The 22,362-nt window shown below is 44.7% G+C and overlaps 1 protein-coding gene across 1 annotated transcript in view; it reads left to right on the top strand.

The window, feature by feature from the left end:
* GLS (glutaminase) overlaps window positions 1-22,030 on the top strand; it is a 413,780-nt gene extending 391,750 nt beyond the window's left edge. Inside the window, exon 18 of the mRNA XM_075829939.1 lies at window positions 21,451-22,030. Within this exon, the coding sequence (XP_075686054.1) occupies window positions 21,451-21,607 (157 nt within the window). The 3' untranslated portion in view covers window positions 21,608-22,030. The remainder of the gene's footprint in view (window positions 1-21,450) is intronic.
* Window positions 22,031-22,362: the final 332 nt, after the last annotated feature.

The raw sequence follows: 22,362 nt of genomic DNA, 5'->3' as shown, positions 1-22,362 counted from the left end.
TTAAAACCTTCGGCACAAAGATGTCATCCATCCTACTGTAGCAAAACAGTGCCAAGCGCCTACTTACCGTGTCTGACAGTCCGAGCTCCTGTGCATATTCTGCTCCTCTCCCCTGCCTCATCTTTCAGCCATTTCCAGTGCCAGAGCTCTCTACATTGGTCACCCTGTGGTAATACACACCGGAAGCTCCCTCTAGTTGTTAAAGTGCATTACTACATGCCAGAACTGCCTCAAATGGTAGGTGTGCGGTTATACATGCCAGAGCTCCCATTAGTTGTCAGCATGAGAAACTACCTTTAAATTAGAGTACCTTCCTCTGGTGTCATATGATTTTATTAAACTGCCCTTATAAGGCTCTTTCTGAGCACCAACAGGTGCCAGAGTATTAGGTCCCATCATGACATCAGCACTCTTGTTCTTGTACCTGTGATTGTCTATTCATTTTCTGACATTGACTTGTGACTCCATTTATGAACCATTGCCTGTGGCCCTGACCTCAGTCTTATTTTGAAAATTCTACTGAATCTGGTTTTGGCTCTGCATCCTCATACTGTGATCTGTCTGTCTCCAACTAGCCAAATTAAGCAGGTCCAAACTAACTTGCAGTGGTGCCTGGTAAAGACCATGGGGCCTGTTAAACTCTGTCTCTCAACACTCCTAGCGCTAACCCTTATCTCTAAAACGGATTCAATAAGTCCTGCCAGGTTCGTGACAGTATAATTTGGCCTCAAAATGGATTCCACCAGGGACCTAACACCGAAGGACTTTTTGCAGCATCTCATTAGGTGAATCTAGAAACAAGAATCTAATCAGGAACCGCTTATTCATTGTCTGCAAAAGTGGTCAACTTGTCTGGATACTTTGCAGTGTACTTTACCTGTAGTAAAATCAAAAGATTTTTCCAGGTCACTGACCTCGCCCTGGCTCAGGCATCTTCCACAGTAGCAAACAAAAGGTATGATCCAGCACTTCATGAAGCAATCTTAGGACTTTTTTTTATAGAAACATAAAAGTTCCTTCCAGGTGTGGATTTTCTGGGTGGATTTTTAATGTTTCAATAAGAAAGTTCTCAAGATTGCTTCCTGACGTGCTGGATTGTAGCTTATATTTGATACTTTGCAGCCTACAGTGGTGGCCCAGACCCCTGCAGTTCCTATTCTGCTGTAACCGCGAACTGACAGTTGCTTATACCACCTAAGTTGGAGGGGCACCCCAAAAGCTGCAGGTTATTTCTCAATCAATGTTCGATCCACTTTCAACTCCAGCCGGTGAGTTCAACTGCAAGATATACCAGGACCATCAAGTGAGAGCAGTTTACAGACGGCCACCACATCTGAAAGCACTTAAAGCCACTGTTGATATTTTAACTCCTCTGCACGACAGGTAAGCTTGTTGAATTCCCAAAGCTAAGCCGATAGTTAGCTCGATGACCTTTTCAGAAAACAAATGAACACCAGATAGAAATCTCCAGATGATCCGCTAGGAGAAATCCGAGGGCTTGTAAATTGGCCCTGAGGTACTTTCTATATCAATTAGACTTGGATAGTGAGTCCCAAGCTACTTAAGATCATTGACTACAGACACCAGTCAAGGTTTAAATATGGAAGTGAATTGAAATGGCATGCCATTTGAATGTGTCAAAAACATGCTTACCAACAACCCTCCAAAAAGCAAAAGAATGTAGAATATTTGCTTGGCAATATCCTACCTTAGTACTCCCTTTTAATATCGGTCAATTGCAAAAACCAGCAATGCAATAAAGTTTAAGCATACAGACATCTCTAGTGTATACCCAAACCCTTTTTTACTTTTATTTTTTGGACCAACAACCTCAAAAATGCTTGTTAAGAACACAAATGACGTGGCTTCCCTGGAAACCCAAGCATTGTGATGTCAGAGCTACCTGCATAGTACAACAATTCGCCGACGCGCTCTTCTCTCTGCCTCCTCTCCCTGTCTATCCCGTAGGGTGTGCACGGGCGATGGTGTCAATGTTTAAAGGGCTTGCACCAGTACAGTTGTCCCCGGCTTATCCCTGCGCACCCTGACCCTTATAAGTGACCCTGCCCCTTTTCCCAGTGCCTGAGCAATGTTAGTTCTAACCCAAAGTTAGTCTGCAAAGGTTCTGTATCTAGTTCCCTGTAACCTGTGTCTGTGACTATCCAGTATCCGTGTTCATTCCCGTGTCCAGTTTCTGTGTCGAGTCCAGTGTCTATGTCGAGTCCAGTGTCTGTGTCGAGCCCAGTGTCTGTGTCGAGCCCAGTGTCTGTGTCGAGCCCAGTGTTAGTGGCGAGCCCTATGTCCGTGACGAGTTCAATGTCCGTGTCCAGGGTCTGTGACTAGTCCATTATCCATGACTGCTGTCTGTGACGAGTCCAGTGTCCATGACGAGTCCAGTATCCGTGTCTAGTGCCCGTGACCAGTTCAGCTTCCGATAATCCAGCACAAACCAGCTTCCGATAATATAGCACAAGCCAACTTCCAGTAATCTAACACAATACTGCTCCCAGCTATCCAGCACAAGCCTATCATTATTTTAATTTTATTTTTTTTCATTATTGATTTTATTATTTTAAAACAAGGAAATCCAAAAGTGTAAAGATAAGCAGTATCAGCACAAGCATACAAATTGTGCGGTAGTCGCATATGTGAAGTAATGGAAGTAGAAGAAGTACAAAAACAATGTATTCGTAATACAAAATATGTATGGCAAATATTCCATCAGATAGGAGTCTGCAATAATCCAAGATTACAGAATAAAATGGAAATAAAAAGAAAAGACAATACACAGACAGGGGAGACAAACAATAATAAGAAGAGGGAGGGGAGGAATAAGGGAGCAACTGAAGTCACTTCAGTATTCACTGTAGGTTATTACGTAACAGAAAACAATTCAATCAACACCTACTAACCACCGAGGAAGGTCATCACCGTCTCGGAACTCAACCAATAGGGCCCAAGTGTAGAGAAATCTCGCAGAACTGTCCTGCTCATCTGACATACTGTAAGTTCTTCTATTCTCATAAGAAGGTTTACCTCCACAACCCACTCACATGGGGAAGGAACCTGTGTGGATTTCCAGTGGCGAGGAATTACAGTTCTAGCTGCAGTCAGGAAATGTCTAAGAAGACACTTTTTAAGGCCGGAAAGCGTCCCTGGTATAATAGTTAGTAGACCTGCTACAGGAGTAGCAGGAACTGTGGAGGCTGTAAGTTTATTGTAGAGGTCTGATATTGTTTTCCAAAACGGATGCAATAATGAATAATGGGCAATCCCACCAAATATGTAGCATAGTCCCGTGGGCCCTCCCACAATGCCAGCAAAGATCTGACACAGAGGGGAAAAACCTATGCAAAAGAGATGGGTACCTGTACCACCTGGTGAGAATTTTATAATTCTTCTCCTGTGCAAAACATGAAGTAGGGGGTTTATGTGTAAGTATGAATTCCTTCTACCAATCTTCATCTGAAATCTGAAGTCCAAGTTCTTTTTCCCAAGACATAGTATAAGTGAGTTGTGTTAGAGAAAAAGAGGACTGGAGGAAAGTGCGGAATGAAGAGAGCAAATGAGACGGAGAAGAAGACTGATGTAGAAAGGACTCCATAGGAGTCTTATCCTGAGAGTACAGTACAGTCCTCCATGGAAGATATGTATGATCTTAGTTGTAGATATGGCAACCATCCCAATCTCCTCTCCGGGCAATCATTCGCCAAAACACTGTGAGGATGGAGCTCCCCATTCAAATATATCGTTTTTGCTAAGCAGACATTGTCTGATCTCTGCCAACTCAGAAAATCTGCTGCTCCAACTGCAGGAGGAAAGGCAGGGTTAAAAAGTGGAGTGAGAGGGCCTGGTCTATGTGAAAGGTCTGTGGTTTGAAGCATGCGATCCCATGCCAGCAAAAATTGCTGGGTTAACAATGGAAGTGAGTCCGTCCATCTATGTGAGCTATTTAACCATGGGAGCGAAGTTAGGGCCAGGGAAGACATTTCTTTCTCAATCCTGACCCATTGCTTATTGACCGACGATCTAAACCAGTCTGCTACCCTCATAAGAATTGCTGCCATGTGAAATTGTGCAAAATCAGTTAATCCAGTTCCTCCATCCGTTTTAGGTCAACAGAGAACCGAGAATCGAATGCGTGGTCTGGATGAACCCCATACAAATTTGCTAATGGCTCTGTTAAGTTTGCGAAAAAATGATGAGGGAACCATAATGGGGACAGTCTGAAATACGTACAAAAATTTGGGTAAAACATCCATTTTAACAGCGTTTATGCGACCAAACCAGGACATACGTTTGCAGCTATAATTTTCAAAATCCTCATTCGTTTAAGGATAGGGGTATAGTTTAGAGTAAATAAGTCAACATGTTGTTTAGGAATTTCTATTCCCAGGTATTTGGGATAAATAGTACGCCATTTGAAAGAGAATGTTTGAGCGACATGCCCAGCCAAAGCATCCAGCATTAGAAACATTCAAGGCCTCCGATTTGGAGTAGTTGACCTTGAAGTTACTAAGCTGACAAAACAGCTGAGACTCCACCATCCATGATGGCAATGTAATCAAGATATCCGTAATATACAGCAGGAGGTCATCTGCGTAGAGTGCCAGCTTGTGAGAATGGGGACTTACATGTATGCTATGAATGTTGAGATTCCCCCTGAATGCCACAGCCAGGTGTTCCATGGTAAGTACATATAACAAGGGTGACAAGGGGCACCTCTGTCTAGTGCCAATCGCTATACCCACTGAGTCAGAGAGGTTACAATTGACATGTACATGGGCCAGAGGTCTATTGTAAAGATCCATAATCTTTTCCAACAAATTAGGGTCAAGACCGATCTGAGCTAAAGCACTGTGAAGGAACAATCTGTGGACCCGGTCGAATGCCTTTTCAGCGTCTATGGACAATAAACCAGCTGGCACTCCACGTTTCTGAACATAGGACAGCAGAAGAAGGGACTTGTTTCTATTGTCTCTAGCCTCTCTCCCCCTAACAAAGCCAACCTTGATCATCATGTACCATAGAGGGTAGTAAAGGAGAAAGGCGAGAGGCAATTATTTTGGCATATATCTTGAGGTCCAGATTAACTAAAGAAATGGGGTGAAAATTAGGACAAGTTGTGGGTTCCTTACCAGGTTTTGGAAGGAGTGTTACGTGGGCTACCAAAGACCGAGAAGCAAAAGGGCATGAGAGTGAGATGGAGTTAAATACTTTGAGTAGAAACGGAGCTAGTTGTTCTCCAAAAGTCTTGTAGAAGCAGTTATTAAAACCGTCTGGTCCAGGACATTTGCCTAACGGAAAGTCCTTGATTACCTGTTGGATCTCAGAATCTGAGAAATCAGAATCCAAATTTGACACGTCCTCTGCCGACAATGTCGGCAGTGCCGTCTCATGAATATATTGATCAATTTTCTCCTCCAGAGCAGGAACTGGCATGTCGCAAAAGTGGCCTCTAATGTTATACAACGATAACCGTATAGCAATCTTGAAAACAAGGTGGAACGGCAGTGGGATTGCATACTTCAGGACCCTGTGGGGGGATAATCTTAGGAATATATGTAGCCTGCGACCTTGGGTGTAGTAACTTAGCTAGGGGTTTACCAAATTTGTCTGCAAACTCAATTGAATGTTGGCGCATATGATCACGGAATCTAGTATATGATTGATCCACCAAGGATCGTAGAGATTCGAGTGCAGAAGTGGGATCAGCAAAAGCCTGAGGAGAACGTGATCGCTTGTGCCGAGACTCCAGAGATTTTATCCGATTTATGAGGTCAGTGATGGCAAACCCTTTCTCTCTTTTCAAGCAAGAGCCGTGTTGTATAAGTACACCCCTGACAACACACTTCAAGGCCTCCCACTGTATGGCAGAGGTGTCTGATCATGTTCATGAGTAGTACAGAATGTTTGTATTGTGTCTTTAAGAGCAGCCATGCAAAATGTGCCACGCAATAGATTATCATTGACTTTCCAAGCTGAGAAATTTTTTACAGAGTTGGGAAAAGTCAAGGATAAGAGCACTGGTGCATGGTCTGACCACAACATCGTTCCTACAGTAGAAGAAGGCTGCCATGTGAGTAAATGATGTTTCATCAGGAAAATGTCTAAGCGACTATACATGTTATGCAGTGGAGAAAAAAAAAGTATAATTCGACAAGCCTGTTAAGTGAGACTTAGGGATAAAGCTCCTACATGAGGAAGTGTCAAGTCGGCAATCAAACGTAAGATTAAAGTCTCTGCTCACAAGCACCAGACCCTCCACAAACTGCTCCAGTTCCCTGAGAAAGGACCTGCAAACCCATGCCTGGTCCTGGTTAGGAAGATAAAAATTGGCAAAAGTAAAAAGTTTGTCACGTACAGACATCTTTAGAAACAAATATCTCCCCTCTATGTCAGACCGTGTCCCCAGAACTTTATGCAAAAGTGACTCGTGGATGCCAATACTAACTCCCTTGGAATTCGTCAAAGGGTTTGTGCTATGATGCCAGGAAGGATAGTAACGATTGGTCAGTAGAGGGATGTGGCCTGTTTTAAAATGTGTCTCTTGTAAGAATAAGAGGTGTACTCCCTATTTATGCATGCCATACAGAATTTTAGATCGTTTCTCCGGGACGTTAAAACCCCTAACATTTAGGGTGCCTCGTTTAAACTGCGCCATTAGTATAACAAGGGGAAAAACAAAAGGACAAGAAAACAAAGTAAAACATACAGAATGTAAATCAAATCAGCGCTATGTAAGCACTTTCTCCCTGAACTCTAAATCAAGGAAGAAACACAAAACGTACTTCAACACTGGAATACAGCCCTAAGTGAGGAAGTGTCCGGAAAGGCTGGAGAAAGTGGTCTACACGAACTCCAGCACTCTAAGTGAAACAGTTGAAACTTATCAGCATATGTAACAGTGAGGTCAGATAACCCTCCAAACATTTAAAGGCGAAGATCCTGCCAACATCAAGAACTCATAAAAAGGAATATCTACCACAATATAAACAGAGTAAATATAAAGGAACGACAGAAACCCAATAGTGCTATAAGTAGAACAGTAACCATCGGCGGATGTAAGCAATTTGTAAAAAAAAAGGATACCATTCTCAGACTATACATAAATCATAGTCAATCACATGCGAGAGACATTTAAGTATAAAGAAAAAATTATTATAGCAACATAACATGCAATAATGTGATCTCAGTACGATGAGAGACGACGCTTGGGAGAATCAGAAGATCAGGTCAGGTAATCACTCCAGTTCAGCAAGACGCCCTCGTTGCCGGCCTCCATAAGCTACTGGTGAGCGATCACGATGGCGCAATCTTGCGCGTTGAGAAGGAGGTGAAACATAAGGCCAATCCAAAATCGTGACTCCCGGCAAGTCGAGATCAGCACAAAAGGTAGAAAAAATTGAACATAGATAAACTTCAAAAACACAGAAAAGGCCATACTTACTAAGTGCGTAGGTAAACACCCGTTCCCAGCAGGACGCAGACAGGTCAAAAATGCTTCAGAAGGAGAGTGCATTAAGTAATGGTAGCCACCCCACTAGTCTTGAGGGGAGTGGCAACTAAATGCTATCATTGCACACAAGTGTGCGATAAATGGGTGTCAGTATTAGTGTAGTACAAAGGGGTGAATATATGATATAAAAGAACTGTGAGTGGTACATAAATGTCAAAACTGTGTGTGGTAATGTAATCAAAAATAAATGTGATGAATGGGGGTCAGTGCTGTGAATAGTACATGGGTTGTCAGTACTATGTGTAATACATGGAGGAATAATGTGCCAGTCGACAAGGAATAGCATATCTCACCGAATCACAGCCTATTTGTAACGCCCATACTGTCAGCTAAGGCGGGCTGCTCTGCATGCCAAACCAAACACTAGCACATCATGCTCTCCCAGCATTATAAGCACAAAAGGTATGTATATCGTCCGGATCTCTGACGAACAACAAGGCACCATCATTACGAACTTGGAGCTGAAATGGATGTCCCCATGAATAGGGAATCTCCCATTCTTGTAATACCCCCAACAAGGGACGTAAAGCTTTGCGTTTATCCAAAGTAATTCTGGACAGATCTGAGAGCAATTGGATCCTAGCACCATCCAGTATAATGTCCCCATGATCTTGCGCAAAATATTCTCTTTGATAGTGAAGTAATGGAGACGGCATAACACATCTCTGGGTTTGTCCAGGTCCAGATTACGGGGACAAAGTGTTCTGTGAGCTCTATCAATCTCTAAAGCATTATCAGCCTGCAGGCCCATTATAGAGGTAAACATTTTCTGCAAGGTAGGGATGAGTTGCACAGGGGGGATAGTTTCAGAAATCCCTCTCACCCTAATGTTGCAGCGGTTCCTATTTTCATGATCCTCTTCATTAACCCCTTAATGCACCTTGACGCAACTGTACCTCATGGTTTGCCCTGCATTAAGGCACCATGAAGTACAGTTACGTCATGGTACTTTCCTGTCACCATGTCAAGCGGTGCCTCACACTGCTAAAACCCTCTATTGTACCTTGGGAATACCCGTACTCATTACATTTGTTGTTTTAACTTTGTTGCAAATAAAACTTGGAAGAAGCTTCCTATTTTAACAGACCCAAAAGGACTCAGCGCTGGATTCAATTTCCAAATTTTTGTCTATATAAAACTATAATGTTATTTTTCCCACACGGTGAACACCGCAAAAAAAATAGATAAGAAACTATGCCAGAATTGCTATTTTTTTCCCCCTTCTAAAGTATAGAATAAAAAGTGATCAAAAAGTTGCACGTACCCCAAAATAGTACCAATAAAAACTATAACCCGTCCCGCAAAAAAATGCCATTACACAGCTTTGGCAACGCAAAAATAAAAAGTTATGGCTCTCAGAATATGGTGACAAAAAATTAATTATTTTTCCAAAAAGGGATTTTTTTGTGCAAACGCTGCAAAACAAATATACATATGGTATCGCCATATTCCTATTGACCCGCAGAATAAAGTAAAATGTATTTTATTACCTCAGGGTGAGCACTGTAAAAAATAAAAAAAAAACATTGTCAGAATTGCTGGTTTTTGGTCACCTTGCTTGCCGAAAAAATGGAATAAAAAGTGATCAAAAAATTGCGTGTACCCCAAAATGGTCCTAATAAAAACTACAGATTGTCCCGCAACAAATAAGCCCTCACAGAGCTCCAGTGGAGAAAAAATAAAAAAGTTCTGGCTCTCTGAATATGGCGACGAAAAATATGCAGAGTGTTCCAAAAGCTGATAAGATTGGGTGCCATTTATCAGTGCGACACTGGCCACACATATATGAATTATTTATTTACCCCATTATTATACCGTCTTATTATGCCCTGATGTACCCCGCACAGCTTACATATGCCCCCACATTATAAACTGTAATACCAGTAAAACCCCAAACAGAACAACTACCAAGCAAAATCTGCACTCCGAAAAACAAATGTCGCTCCCTCCATTCTGAACCCTACAACGTGCTCAAACAGCAGTTTACGTCCACATATATGCCATTGCCATACCCGGGAGAACTGGCTTAACAGTTTATGAGATATTTGTCTTCAGTGGCACAAACTGGGCACAACATATTGTGCACTAAATTGGCATATCAGTGGAAAATTGCAATTTTAACTTTGCACCATCCGCTGGGCACTAATTTCTAATGTAGAATCACCTGTGGGGTCAAATGCTCACTACACCCCTTAAAATGCCCTATGGGGTGTAGTTTCCAATATGCAGGTCACTACTTTGGGGTTTGTTGTACTATTTGACTTCAGGGCCCTGCAATTGTGGGTCAATGCTGTAAAACCACCTAAATAGACCTCAAATGCACATGTGCTCTTCACTTCTTAGCCCTGTCTTGTCCAGGCAAATGATAAATGCCTTACGGGGTGCAGTTTCCAAAATGGGGTCACTTCTTGGGGCTTCCATTGTACTCTGGTACCTCAGGGGTTTTGAATATGCGATATGGTGGCCAAAAACCAATACAGGAAAATCTGCATGCCAAATAGCGCTCCTGCCATTCTGAGTCCTGCCGTGTGTCCAAACAGCAGTTTATGACCACATATGGGGTATTGCCGTAATCGGGAGAAATTGCTTTACAAATGTTGGGGTGCTTTTTCTCCAGTAACCCTTGTGAAAATGAAGACATTCTACAATTTAGTGGAACAAAATATTGATTTTCATTTTCACGGCCTAATTCCAATAAATTCTGCAAAAGACCTGTGGTCTCTAAATGCTCACTATATCCCTAGATAGATTCCTTGAGCAGTGTAGTTTCCCAAATGGGGTCACTTTTGGGGGGTTTCCACTGTTTTGTCCTCTCATTGGCTTTGCAAATGAAACATGGCACCTGAGAAACAAGAAACAATCAAGCAAAATTTGAGCTTGCCGTGGGTCCAAACAGCAGTTTATTACCACATATGGGGTATTGCCGTACTCAAAAGAGTTTGCTTTACAAGTGTTGTGTTTTTTTTTTCTCTTTTAGCTATTGTGAAAATTGAAAAATCTGAGCTAAAACGTTTTTTTTATTAGAAAAAATTTAGATTTTAATTTTCACAGCCTAATTCCACTAAATTCAGCAAAGTACTGGCATCAAAATGCTCACTATAACCTTTGATAAATTCCTTGAGGGGTGTAGTTTGCCAAATGTTGTCTTTTTTGGGGTGTTTTCTTTGTTTTGGGACCACAAGACCTCTCAAAGCCGACATGGTGCCTAAAATATATTCTTATAAAAATAAGGCCCCAATATCCACTAGATGTGCCTTTGCTTCTGAGGCCTGTGTTTCCGTCCAGTAGCACGCTAGGGCCACATGTGGGATATTTCTAAAAACTGCAGAATCTGGGCAATAGATGTTGTGTTGCGTTTCTCTGGTAAAAAAAACCTTCTGTGTTACTGAAAAAAAATGGATTAAAACTGATTTTCTGCAAAAAAAAATACATTTGTAAATTTCACCTTTAATTTGCTTTAATTCTTGAGAAACGCCTAAAGGGTTAAGAAACTTTCTAAATACTGTTTTGAATACTTTGATTGGTTCAGTTTTTAAAATGGGGTGAATTATATGGGGTTTATAGTATATAAAGCCCTCAAAACCAGTTCAGAACGGAACCGTTCCCTAAAATTAGGCTTTTGAAATTTTCTTGGAAATGTGAGAAAATGCTGCTAAAGTTCTAAGCCTTGTAACGTCCTTGAAAAATAAAAGGACGTTCAAAAAACAATGCAAACATAAAGTAGACATATGTGAAATAGTAGATATTTTGTGTGGTATTACTACCTGTCTTACAAGCAGATACGTTTAAATAAAAAAAATAAATTAATTTTTGCAATTATCCTCAAAATGTTGGTGTTTTTCATAAATAAACACTGAATGTGTCGATCAAATTTTACCACTAACTAAGTCCAATGTGTCACGAGAAAACAATCCCAGAATCGCTTAAAAAAATAAAAGCATTTCAAAGTTATTACCAGCTCAAGTGATACATGTCAGATTTGAAAAAAATGGTCTGGTCCTTAAGGCCAAAACAGGCTTAGTCACTAAGGGGTTAAAGAGCATGTGTATTTGTTGGGAATTCCGATTCAACAGACCTTGCTGGGTAGATTGTTGGGTGGAGAGGTCAGCCACATAATCTTCAATGCATTGAACCTGATCAGTTAAATTAGATAAGTTAGTAGTCAGAGACTGAATCTCAGTCGTATATGAGGTTTCAAGGCGCTGAATGTAACCCCCATATCCATCTTAGTAGGCATGGCCGCCAAGTGCTGTTTTAAAGCTTGTAATTCATCCCCTTCCATAGTACCTGTAGTAGCAGAGTAAGAAGAAGCCACCAGGGAGTCATCGCTCGGTGGAGACCGGGGGACTATTGGAGCAGCCAGGGACCTGCAGATTGATCTGTGTAGGGGTCCCTGAAGTGAGTATAGTGGCGTCAGGTGAGCGCACATGGTCCGGCGGCGCCATCTTGGGAGAACCGCCGGTCGCAGCGTCTGTCAGGAATCTGTGTTATCCTCCAGCTAAAGACGCTTGCCGAGTGCAGAGAGGGGTCCCAACAGCTTTCTTAAATTTCCCCACTATCAGAGAGGGAGATTAGGCAGAAAAGCAGTGCTTATGAAAGTGCTGGAGCATTAGCACATACGGAGCTCTCACACAGCACATCCCCTCGCCACCATTTCAAGGCCACGCCTAACAATATATCATTATTTAACCCCTTCAGGACCAAGCCATTTTTTGGATTTTCGTTTTCATTTTTTCCTTCCCAATTTAAAAAGCTGTAACTTTTTTAATCTTCTGTCATTATAGCCAAATGTGGGCTTGTTTTTTGCGGGACGAGTTGTAGTTTTTATCGGTACCATTTGTTGTACCATATAATGTATTGGGAAACTGGGAAAAAATTATTTGTGGCGTGGAATAGGAAGAAAACAGCGATGCCTTAATAAATTTTTGAGGCGTTTCGTTTTTACGGCGTTCACGTGTGGTAAAAATTATGCATGAACTTTATTCTACCGGTGAATACGATTACGGTGATAGCAAACTTATATAGTTATATATAGTTTTTTTTATAAAATCCCATTTTAATTCCATAGGCATTAATAAGGAGTTGATCCCACATTTGCATCTGAAGCAGTTTCCACTCTTCTGAGAAGGCACTATCTACAGGGGGCTGTATGGGGGCCACTATCTACAGGGGGATTTATGTAGGGCACTATCTATAGGGGGCTCTATCTACAGGGGGCTGTAGGTGGGACACTATCTACAGGGGCTAATATGTACAGGGGGATCTATGGGGCCACTATCTACAGGGAGATCTATGCAGGAGCACTATCTACAGGGAGCTCTATGGGGGCAATATCTACAGGGGGATTTTTGGGGGGCATTGTCCACACAGAGTTCTATGTGGTGCACTGTTTACAGGGGGCTCTGTGTAGGACACTGTCTACAGGGGGCTGTATGGGGGCACTATCTACAGGGGGAACTGTGTGTGTGTGTGTGTGTGTGTGTGTGTGTGTGTGTGTGTGTGTGGGACAGTGTATGATGCTGTTATAATCTGGGACACAGTGTATGGCGCTATTATTATTAAAGGTGCAGTGTATGGTGCTATTATAATTAGGGGGCAGTGTGTGGCACCATGAGAATTGTATCTCTGTTAATGGGAAAAGTCATCATAGGGGTCTGGACCGGATGGAGAAGAAAAGAGAAAAAGAACTAGAATCTGAGAAGACGTCAGCTGTAAGTCATTTAATGTAAATGTTTATTCTGCCTCTAATCAGTACTGTAGTCACTGTATGATCTGCAGCGAGATGATGGGTGGTATGATTTTTTTTTTCTGAATCAGCAACTCCCAGCATATCCTTACCATTGTTCGGGCCATGCTGGGAGCTGTAGTTTTACACCGTACAAACCTATATTGCAGGGGTTGCACTAAATTGGGCTGTGTTTGTGCTGAAGCTGTATTTAGGTACTGAGCTTGGTTCTAGTACTGTATTTATGTACTGAGCTTTGTTCTGGTGCTGTATATATGTACTGAGCTTGGTTCCGGTGTTGTATTTATGTACTGAGCTTTGTTCTGGTGTTGTATATATGTACTGATCTTGGTTCTGGTGCTGTATTTATGTACTGGTCTTGGTTGTGATGCTGTATTTATGTACTGAGCTTTGTTCTGGTACTGTAGTTATGTACTGAGCTTTGTTCTGGTGCTGTATTTATGTACTAATCTTGGTTCTGGTCCTGTATTTATGTACTGGTCTTGGTTGTGATGCTTTATTTATGTACTGAGCTTGGTTCTGGTGCTGTATTTATGCACTGAGTACAATTAGCCGATGAACGAGCATTTACACAGGGCACTGATTGGGAACGAGCGTTCGTATGAACGCTCATTTGCCTGATCATTGGCCCGTGTTAAAGGGCCATAAGAATGCTGTGTTACAGCTCAGTGATCATATGTTCTGAGACTGCAGATGAGACTGAGAAAGCTGAGTTATAGATAAGTGCCCAAGGTTGTCTAGGCTACGTTTCTCTCGACATATCAAAAGAACAAGAGAGTTGTCATTCTGCCATTCCAATCCTCCATCTACTATTATAATGAGACTAGCTTGAAGATAACCACTTTTCTTTGCAGCAGATAGGAAACTGACATAAAGGTGATATTGGACATGGACCGTGTAAACGAGCGCCAATCAACGAGACAACTCCTTGATCGGCACTCGTTTGCTCCTTTCACAAGGGGCTGGATTGGGGACAATTGCTCGTCCCCATGCATTTCAATCATGTCGGCAGCATGTCTCCCTGTTTACACAGGTAGATGTGCTGCCGACAACGATAATACTTAAGGCATTTGAAAACTATACAATCAGCTGATGAACGAGTGTTTGCTCGTCCATCGGCTGATCGTTGCCCTGTTTACACAGGGCAATTATTGGGAACAAGTTTTCTGTGAATGCTCATTTGCCCGATAATTTGCCTGTGTAAAAGGGCCTTAAGTCTGCATTACCATTCAGGAGATTTAAAGGCTTAATATATATTATATATTGTCATGGCGCGGGGTGTGGACCCACTGGGCCATACCGCGTAGCGGGATAGCAGCTGGCCTAACAATGCAATGTCTATAGTTCAGAAAGGGTACCTGAGGCAATGTAGACAGTAGCGGTAGATTCAAGCTAAGATGAGGCTCCGACAGTAGACAGACACCCGGCGGGGTGCGACACAATAGATGCAGCGGAGGGCACAACACGACTCCAACTCTTGATTGCACAGAAGCTCGGTAGCACGGTATACAGGATACAGGCAGCAGGAATGGGTAACACTGGGAACTGGAAAACACTAGGAGACCATTTGCAATGACAAACTTTAGGTCACACAACAACGCTCAGGCAAGGACCGAGAGGGAAGAGACTCTTTTATAGTCCTGAAACATTCTGGGCTAATTGCAGTATTCTGGCCCTTTAAAGCCGTGCACGCTCGAGCGCGTGCGCCCTGCGGGAGACAGTGTCCGGACCAGGAAGTGAGTGCCGGCGTCCCTCAGGAGGGAGATGCCGCCAGGAACTCACTCGTCCATGGTCGCGGCCGTCGGGGTAAGTCAGGATGGTGGTTCGCGGCCATAGACGTTGCAGTATCCCGCCTCTTACGCCCCCTCTTCTTGGGGCCAGAGTGGGAGAGAAACTTCTTCATGAGGGCAGGAGCATTGATGTTCTCCTCTGGCTCCCAAGACCTCTCCTCTGGACCAAATCCCCACCAATCCACCAAATAAAAAGTCCTTCCTCCTACTTTCCTGGTGGCCAGGATCTCCCTCACCTCGAATGCCCCTGACGAGCTGCGAGGCACTGTGGAACTAGGAGTCCTGGAGTAGCAGTTCAGGACCATAGGCTTCAGCAGGGAGACATGGAAGGAGTTTGGGATCATGAGGGTGGGAGGCAGCCGAAGCTTGTAAGAGACAGGATTTATTTGCAGCAAAATCTCGAAGGGTCCGAGGAACTTAGGTTCAAGCTTGCAAGATGGCACCTTCAGCCCGGATATTCTTGGAAGACAGTCAGACCTTAGTACCTGGAAGAAACTGGGGAGGTTCCCATCTTCTAGTGTCTACCTTTTTCTTCATGCGTTCGACCACCAGCAGAATAGAAGATCGGGTCTGCTGCCATATCTGCAAAAAGTCCCTGAAGTCAGCTGCAGGCACCTGGGACATAGTGGAAACAGGAAGAGGTATTCGTGGATGTTGGCCGTAGACAATGAAGAACGAGCTGGAGGTGGTGGACTCACTAGTATGGTTGTTATAAGAGAACTCAGCCCAAGGGAGCAGCTGCACCCAGTCATCATGCTGCCTGGAGATAAAGTGCCGCAGATAGTTCTCCATAATCTGATTAACCCTGTCGACTTGACCATTGGACTGGGAATGGTAGGCCGAGGAGAAGTCCAACTTTACACCGAGGAGACCGCAGAGTGCTCTCCAGAACTTTGAGGTGAACTGGACCCCTCGATCCGAGATAACATGCAGAGGCAAGCCGTGGAGAAGGAAGATGTGTTGGACGAAGAGACCTGTCAGTCGGGAAGCAGAAGGCAGACCAGTCAGTGGAACAAAATGAGCCATCTTGGAAAATCGATCCACCACCACCCAGACCACACTGCATCCAGCAGAGAGAGGCAGATCTGTGAAAAAGTCCATTGCAATATGTTGCCAGGGGGCATCGGGTACAGGCAGTGGCTGGAGCAGACCAGCTGGTCTGGAGTGAGCAACTTTATTTGCTGCACATACCGTACAGGAGAAGACAAAATCTGTGACGTCGTTGGGCAGCGTGGGCCACCAGAACTGACGGGCAATTAGGTCTTGGGTCTTACGGGCACCCGCGTGACCTGCCAGCTTGGAACTGTATCCCCAGAGGAGGATTCTTCCTCTGTCTGCCAGACGTACAAAGGTCCTTCCGGGAGGAATGTCTCTAACTTGCAGAGGGTTGACAGAGATGATGCAGGAAGGGTCAATGATATTCTGTGTGGACTCCACAGTGTCCTATGTCACGAATGACCTAGACAATGCATCGGCCCTCACATTCTTGTCGGCAGGGCTGTAGTGGAGCTCAAACTGGAACCGAGCGAAGAACTGGCCTGACGAGGGTTCAGCCGTTGGGCCGTCTGGAGATAGGTGATGTTCTTGTGGTCCATGAAGACCAGGATTGGATGAGCTACGCCTTCTACCGTGTTTCCCCGATAGTAAGACACCCCCGATTGTAAGACGTATCGGGGGTTTCAGGGGGGTCGGCTAATATAAGCCGTACCCCGAAAGTAAGACATATGTCTTACTTTCGGGGAAACACGGGGGTATTGCCGCCTCCTGCCCACTTCCGCGCCGCCCCCCTCTCCATACGTCTCCATCAGCGGCAGGAGCACGGCTGTTATACACAGCCTGGCTCCTGCTGCAACTGCCGGAATCGAAGCGCGCGCCGATTCCGGCAGTTTAACCCATTAAATGCCGCTGTCAATAGTGACAGCAGCATTTAATGTGTTTGACAGAGGGGGGAGCTCCCTCTGTCACCCGATCGGCGCCCCCGCAAACAAATCGCGGGTCGCCGTCGGGTTTCCATGACAGCCGGGGGTCTAACAAAGACCCCCAGGTCTGCCTTCAGCATCTGCCTGTTAGGCGATGCCGGAGGCATGACCTAATAGGTTGCCTGTCAGTTTTACACTGACAGGCAATAATGCTTCGGTATACTAAGTATACCAAAGCATTATATATGCGATCGGCACATCGCATAGTGAAGTCCCCTGGTGGGACTAAAAAAAAAAATGTAAAACAGTTAAATAAAGTTTGTGAAAAAAAAAAATATAATAATTCGACAATTTTTTTCCAATATAAGACATACCCCGAAAGTAAGACATAGTGGGGCTTTTGGGGATAAAAAGAAAGTAAGACACTGTCTTACTTTCGGGGAAACATGGTAGTAGGTGTCTCCACTCCTGCAGAGTCAGCTTGATGGCCAGTAACTCTCGATCCCCGATCGAGTAGTTGCACTCTGCGGGAGAAAAAAGCTTAGAGTAGTAGCCACATACCACAGTCTTGCCTTTGGAACCTCTCTGGAACAGAGGTGCGCCAGCACCAACTGAGAAGGCATCCACCTCCAACAAAAACTGTAGGGACAAATCTGGATGATGAAGGATTGAGGCCGACGTGAAGGCCTTCTTTAAGCTCTTGAACGCGGCTGTCACGAAGGGTCTGTGGGCCCACTGGGCCGTACCGCCTTAGCAGTAAGGCAGCTGGCCAACAGGGAGCAGGTGAGGGTCTATAGTTCTATAGGTACCTGTGGAAGCTCGGACAGCAGCAGGGCAGGCTCGGCTGGGACTAGGCAGCAGGCGGAGGTCAGGCGAGGTGAAGAAGGTCAGACGTTGATGCAGCACGGCACGACTTTGGCACAGCTCAGTGCTAGACCAGGAATGTATGGATTGCTAGGAACAGGAACTGGAAACAGGTATAGGTACAGGGGCAGGGACTGGAACAGGAAACACACTAGGAGGCCATCACATAGACAAACTAGGGAACACAACAACGCTCAGGCATAGAACTATATGGTCCAGGGTACTCACGGGTCAAAGTTCATCATCGAGGTCCGGTGGGCGCGCTGCCCCTTTAAGAGCTGGCATGAGCGTGCGCGCGCACCCTACGGGACCCGGCTGAGGAGAGTGGACGCGAGCGCTGGCGTCTCCTGAGGAGGAGGCTGGGGCCAGCGCTTACCGACTCGTGGCTGCGGCTGTCAGGGGGAGGTTGGAGCTTTCAGCGGCCTCTGCTTCTGGTGTCCACACCTTGGCATTCATGCCCTTTTTGGTTAGGGTAGAGATGGGGGCTGTCAGTGAGCAGTTGGGAATGAACAGCCGGTAGAAGTTGGCGAATCGCAGGAAGCACTGTATGGCCCTTAAGCCCTGAGGGCGTGGCCATTCCAAGACAGCCTTTACATTCTCAGGATCCATTTTGAGGCCCTGATTGGAGATGATATAGCCCAGGAAGGGTAGAGACTTTCTCTCGAACACGCACTTCTCCAGCTTGGCATATAGGTGATTCTCCCTTAATCGAAGCAAAACTTGGCGGACATGTCTCTGATGAGTTACTGGATCTGGGGAAAAAATCTAAATGTCATTGAGATACACCACAACACAGACATAGAGGAGTTCACGGAAAATGTAATTGACAAGTTTTTGAAAAAACGCAGGGGCGTTACACAGGCCGAAGCGCATAACCAGGTATTCGTAGTGCCCATCACGATTATTAAATGCCGTCTTCCACTCATCACCCTGAGAAATCCGGATTAGATTGTAGGCCCTCCGCAGTTCTAGTTTGGAAAAAAAAATTGACCCCCGTATGCGATCAAACAGTTCAGAGATTAAAGGCAATGGGTATCTGTTCTTTACCGTGATCTGGTTGAGACCCCGGTAGTCAATGAAGGGTCGGAGGGATCCGTGTTTCTTTTTGACAAAGAAAAACCCGGCCTCGGCCGGGGATGAGGATATGCGTATGAAGCCCCTCTCTAGATTCTCCTTAATATAGGCAGACATTGACTGGGTTTCAGGTAAGGAGAGAGGGTATACTCTACGGCGAGGAGGGGACAAATCAGGAACCAAGTCAATAGGACAATCATACGCTCAATGTGGTGGCAACGTCTCTGCCTCCTTCTTGTCGAAGACATCTGAGAACTGAGAGTAGCAGGAGGGCAACCCTACAAATGACTGATGCGGAGGAGGCTAAAGCGGATGGATATGCCCCAGACAGCAGTTGAGGCACTTGGGACCCCACTGGAGAACCTCTCCGGAGTTCCAATACAGGATTGGGGTGTGTAGACGAAGCCAAGGCAAACCCAGCAGCACGTGGTTGACGATCTTGGGCAGGACAAACGGAGATGAGCGCAGAATGAAGGGCTCCCACTTGAAGCCTGAGCGGCTTGGTCACAGACAATATTGGGTCGGGCAGCGGCAGTCCATCTACTGAGGCAACGGTCAATGGCTTCTCCAGAAGGGTAGTGGGCAAGTGAAGAAGATCCACAAGGTCTTTGCATATAAAATTAGCTGCAGAGCCAGAGTCCAGTTAGGCAGAGACCAGATGGGGCCTCTCGCCAGCAACAATAGTCACAGGGATGAACAGCTTGGAGGAGAGTTTTCTGTCAAATACTGTGTCGCCCAGGATTGTCTCTCCAACCAATCCTAGGTGTTGGAGTTTTTTGGCTTCTGGGGACACAGACGCACGTCATGGCCTGCGAGGCCGCAATATAGACAGAGGACAAGAGGGGTTGCTGGAAGTTGGAAGCCAACTTAGGAAGACTTCTCTCTTGACGAACCTCTTGGGATCTTTCTCTGAGCCTCATGTCCACCCGGGTGGCAATTAAAATTAGGTCGTCCAATGTAGGTGGTAGATCATGAGCAGCTAGTTCGTCTTTGATCTCGTACGACAGACCATGCCAGAAGGAAGCTACTAACGCCTCGTTGTTCCAGGGCAGCTCTCCTGTCAGGGTCCGGAACTGGATGGTGTACTCGCCCACAGAGGTGTCCTCCTGGCAAAGGTTCAGTATAGAAGTAGCTGCCGACGAGACTCGTCCAGGCTCCTCGAACACAGTGCGGAATAACTGCACGAACCCCTGGAAGTCTCGGGTCTCTGTTGTTCACAGATTGGGTTCGCCCACGCCAGGGCCTTGCCGGCAAGTAGAGAAATAATGAAGGTAATCCTGGCGCCGTCTGAGGGAAATGCTCTGGCGTGCAAGGTGAAGTGGATATGACACTGGTTGATAAATCCTGCATGCACTTGCGTCTCCGCAGAAACGAGGTGGTAGTGGCAGCGTGAACCGAGGATCAGAACCGGCGCTGCCAGGAGGTGTAGCAGGAGAATCAATCGGAGAAGCTGGAACAGGAGCAAAGAAGGAAGCAGCTAGCGCCCCTAGCTGTAGTGCCATGGAGTCTACTGCCACCAGAAGTTGATCCTGTTGTGTTTGTAGGTCCTGCGGGTCCGCCTGCATGGCTTGGGAGGGTGACAGGCCTTTGAATTGACCAGCGATGACCATGGCCTGAGCGTACTATCACGGCGCGGGGTGTGGACCCACTGGGCCATACCGCGTAGCGGGATAGCAGCTGGCTAACCAGGTACAATGCAATGTCTATAGTTCAGAAAGGGTACCTGAGACAATGTAGACAGTAGCAGTAGATTCAGGCTAAGATGAGGCTCCGACAATAGACAGACACACGGCAGGGTGCGACACAATAGATACAGCAGAGGGCACAACACGACTCCAACTCTTGACGGCACAGAGGCACGTAGCACGGGATATAGGGTACAGGCAGCAGGAACGGGTAACACTGGGAACTGGAAAACACTAGGAGACCATTTGCAATGACAAACTTTAGGTAACACAACAACGCTCAGGCAAGGATCGAGGGGTCAGAGCCCCGTTTATAGTCCTGAAGCATTCTGGGCTAATTGCAGTATTCCCTTTAAGGCTGTGCGCGCGCCCTGCGGGAGACAGTGTCCGAATCAGGAAGTGAGTGCCGGCGTCTCTCAGGAGGGAGATGCCGCCGGGAACTCGCTCGTCCATGGCCGCGGCCGTCAGAGGGTGTCAGGACGACGGTCCGCGGCCATAGACGTTACATATATATTATAGCAATATATTATATTATATATATATTATATATATTATATATATATATATATATATTAATAGACATATTAATAGACATATTAATTGTGTGTGTGTGTGTGTGTGTGTGTGTGTGTATATATATATCAGTGTGATTGGTGCAACTTTCAATATAATTTTTATTAAAAATAATTTTTACTTTTGAGATATAGCTGCTTTGTATACTGTATAAAGAGCAGCTGTATCGTGCGCTGAGACCTGAATCTGTCAGGTCCGTGGGGTTCAGTGATGAAAATAAATCTGTTGCAGGTTTGCAAAAGAGGGCTCAATTTTAACCTTACTCATTATTTTTTTACAGATGGAATAACACTCCTATTGATGAGGCTATGCACTTTGGACATCATGATGTTGTTAAAATCCTTCAAGAATACCAAAACAATTATAAACCACTAAATAAACCAAATAACGGAAAAGAAGACCAGACCGTCCAAAAGAACCTAGATGGGTTATTATAATACCTACGATGATAAATTTCAAATATTTGCACTTGTAGCTGATGTGTTGTACAGTATAATAATTTCAAGAGTGTATTTTTATCTTATAGTGATGTATATTTTAAATGTAATGTTTTCATGCTATCTTCTTGTGGATACTCAGGTTTAAATCAAAGTAACAAAGAAAAAACAAACAACAGTACCTACAAGCAGGAGCTGCCTGGCCTTTTGGTTTTCTGTGAAAAGAATGGGTTGATTTAAAGCCCACCAGTATGCTCTCCTTTTCCCTTTAGCTTTTAGAAAAATAGAAAAACAGATTAACCCAACCAAGAAAAATTTGTTTTAAATTGTGTAGACAGGCTTTGGTATATCCTCAACATGAAACAGCACATTGAGTTGAATACTGTTTTAAAGAGGCTCTATCACCAGATTATAAGTGCCCTATGTCCTACCTAATCTGATAGGCGCTGCAATGTAGATAACAACAGTGGTTTTTATTTTGAAAAACGATCATTTTTTTAGCAAGTTATGAACAATTTTAGATTTATTCTAATTAGTTTCTTAATGCCCAACTGGGCGTTTTTTACTTTTTACCAAGTGGGCGTTGTAAAGAGAGGTGTATGACGCTGACCAATCAGCGTCATACACCTCTTCATTCATGATTAGCTGTACTCACAGCACAGCGTGATCTCGCAAGATGACGCTGTTCTGTCACTTACTCCCACAGAAACTTTACCGAAGTGTCGAGGGTGTGAATAGACATCACAACCTGGCTG

The sequence above is a fragment of the Rhinoderma darwinii genome, chromosome 6, assembly GCF_050947455.1.
Source record: "Rhinoderma darwinii isolate aRhiDar2 chromosome 6, aRhiDar2.hap1, whole genome shotgun sequence".
NCBI lineage: Eukaryota > Metazoa > Chordata > Amphibia > Anura > Rhinodermatidae > Rhinoderma > Rhinoderma darwinii.
Note: the sequence above shows the minus strand (reverse complement) of the source record. Positions and strands in the feature narration are given on the sequence as shown.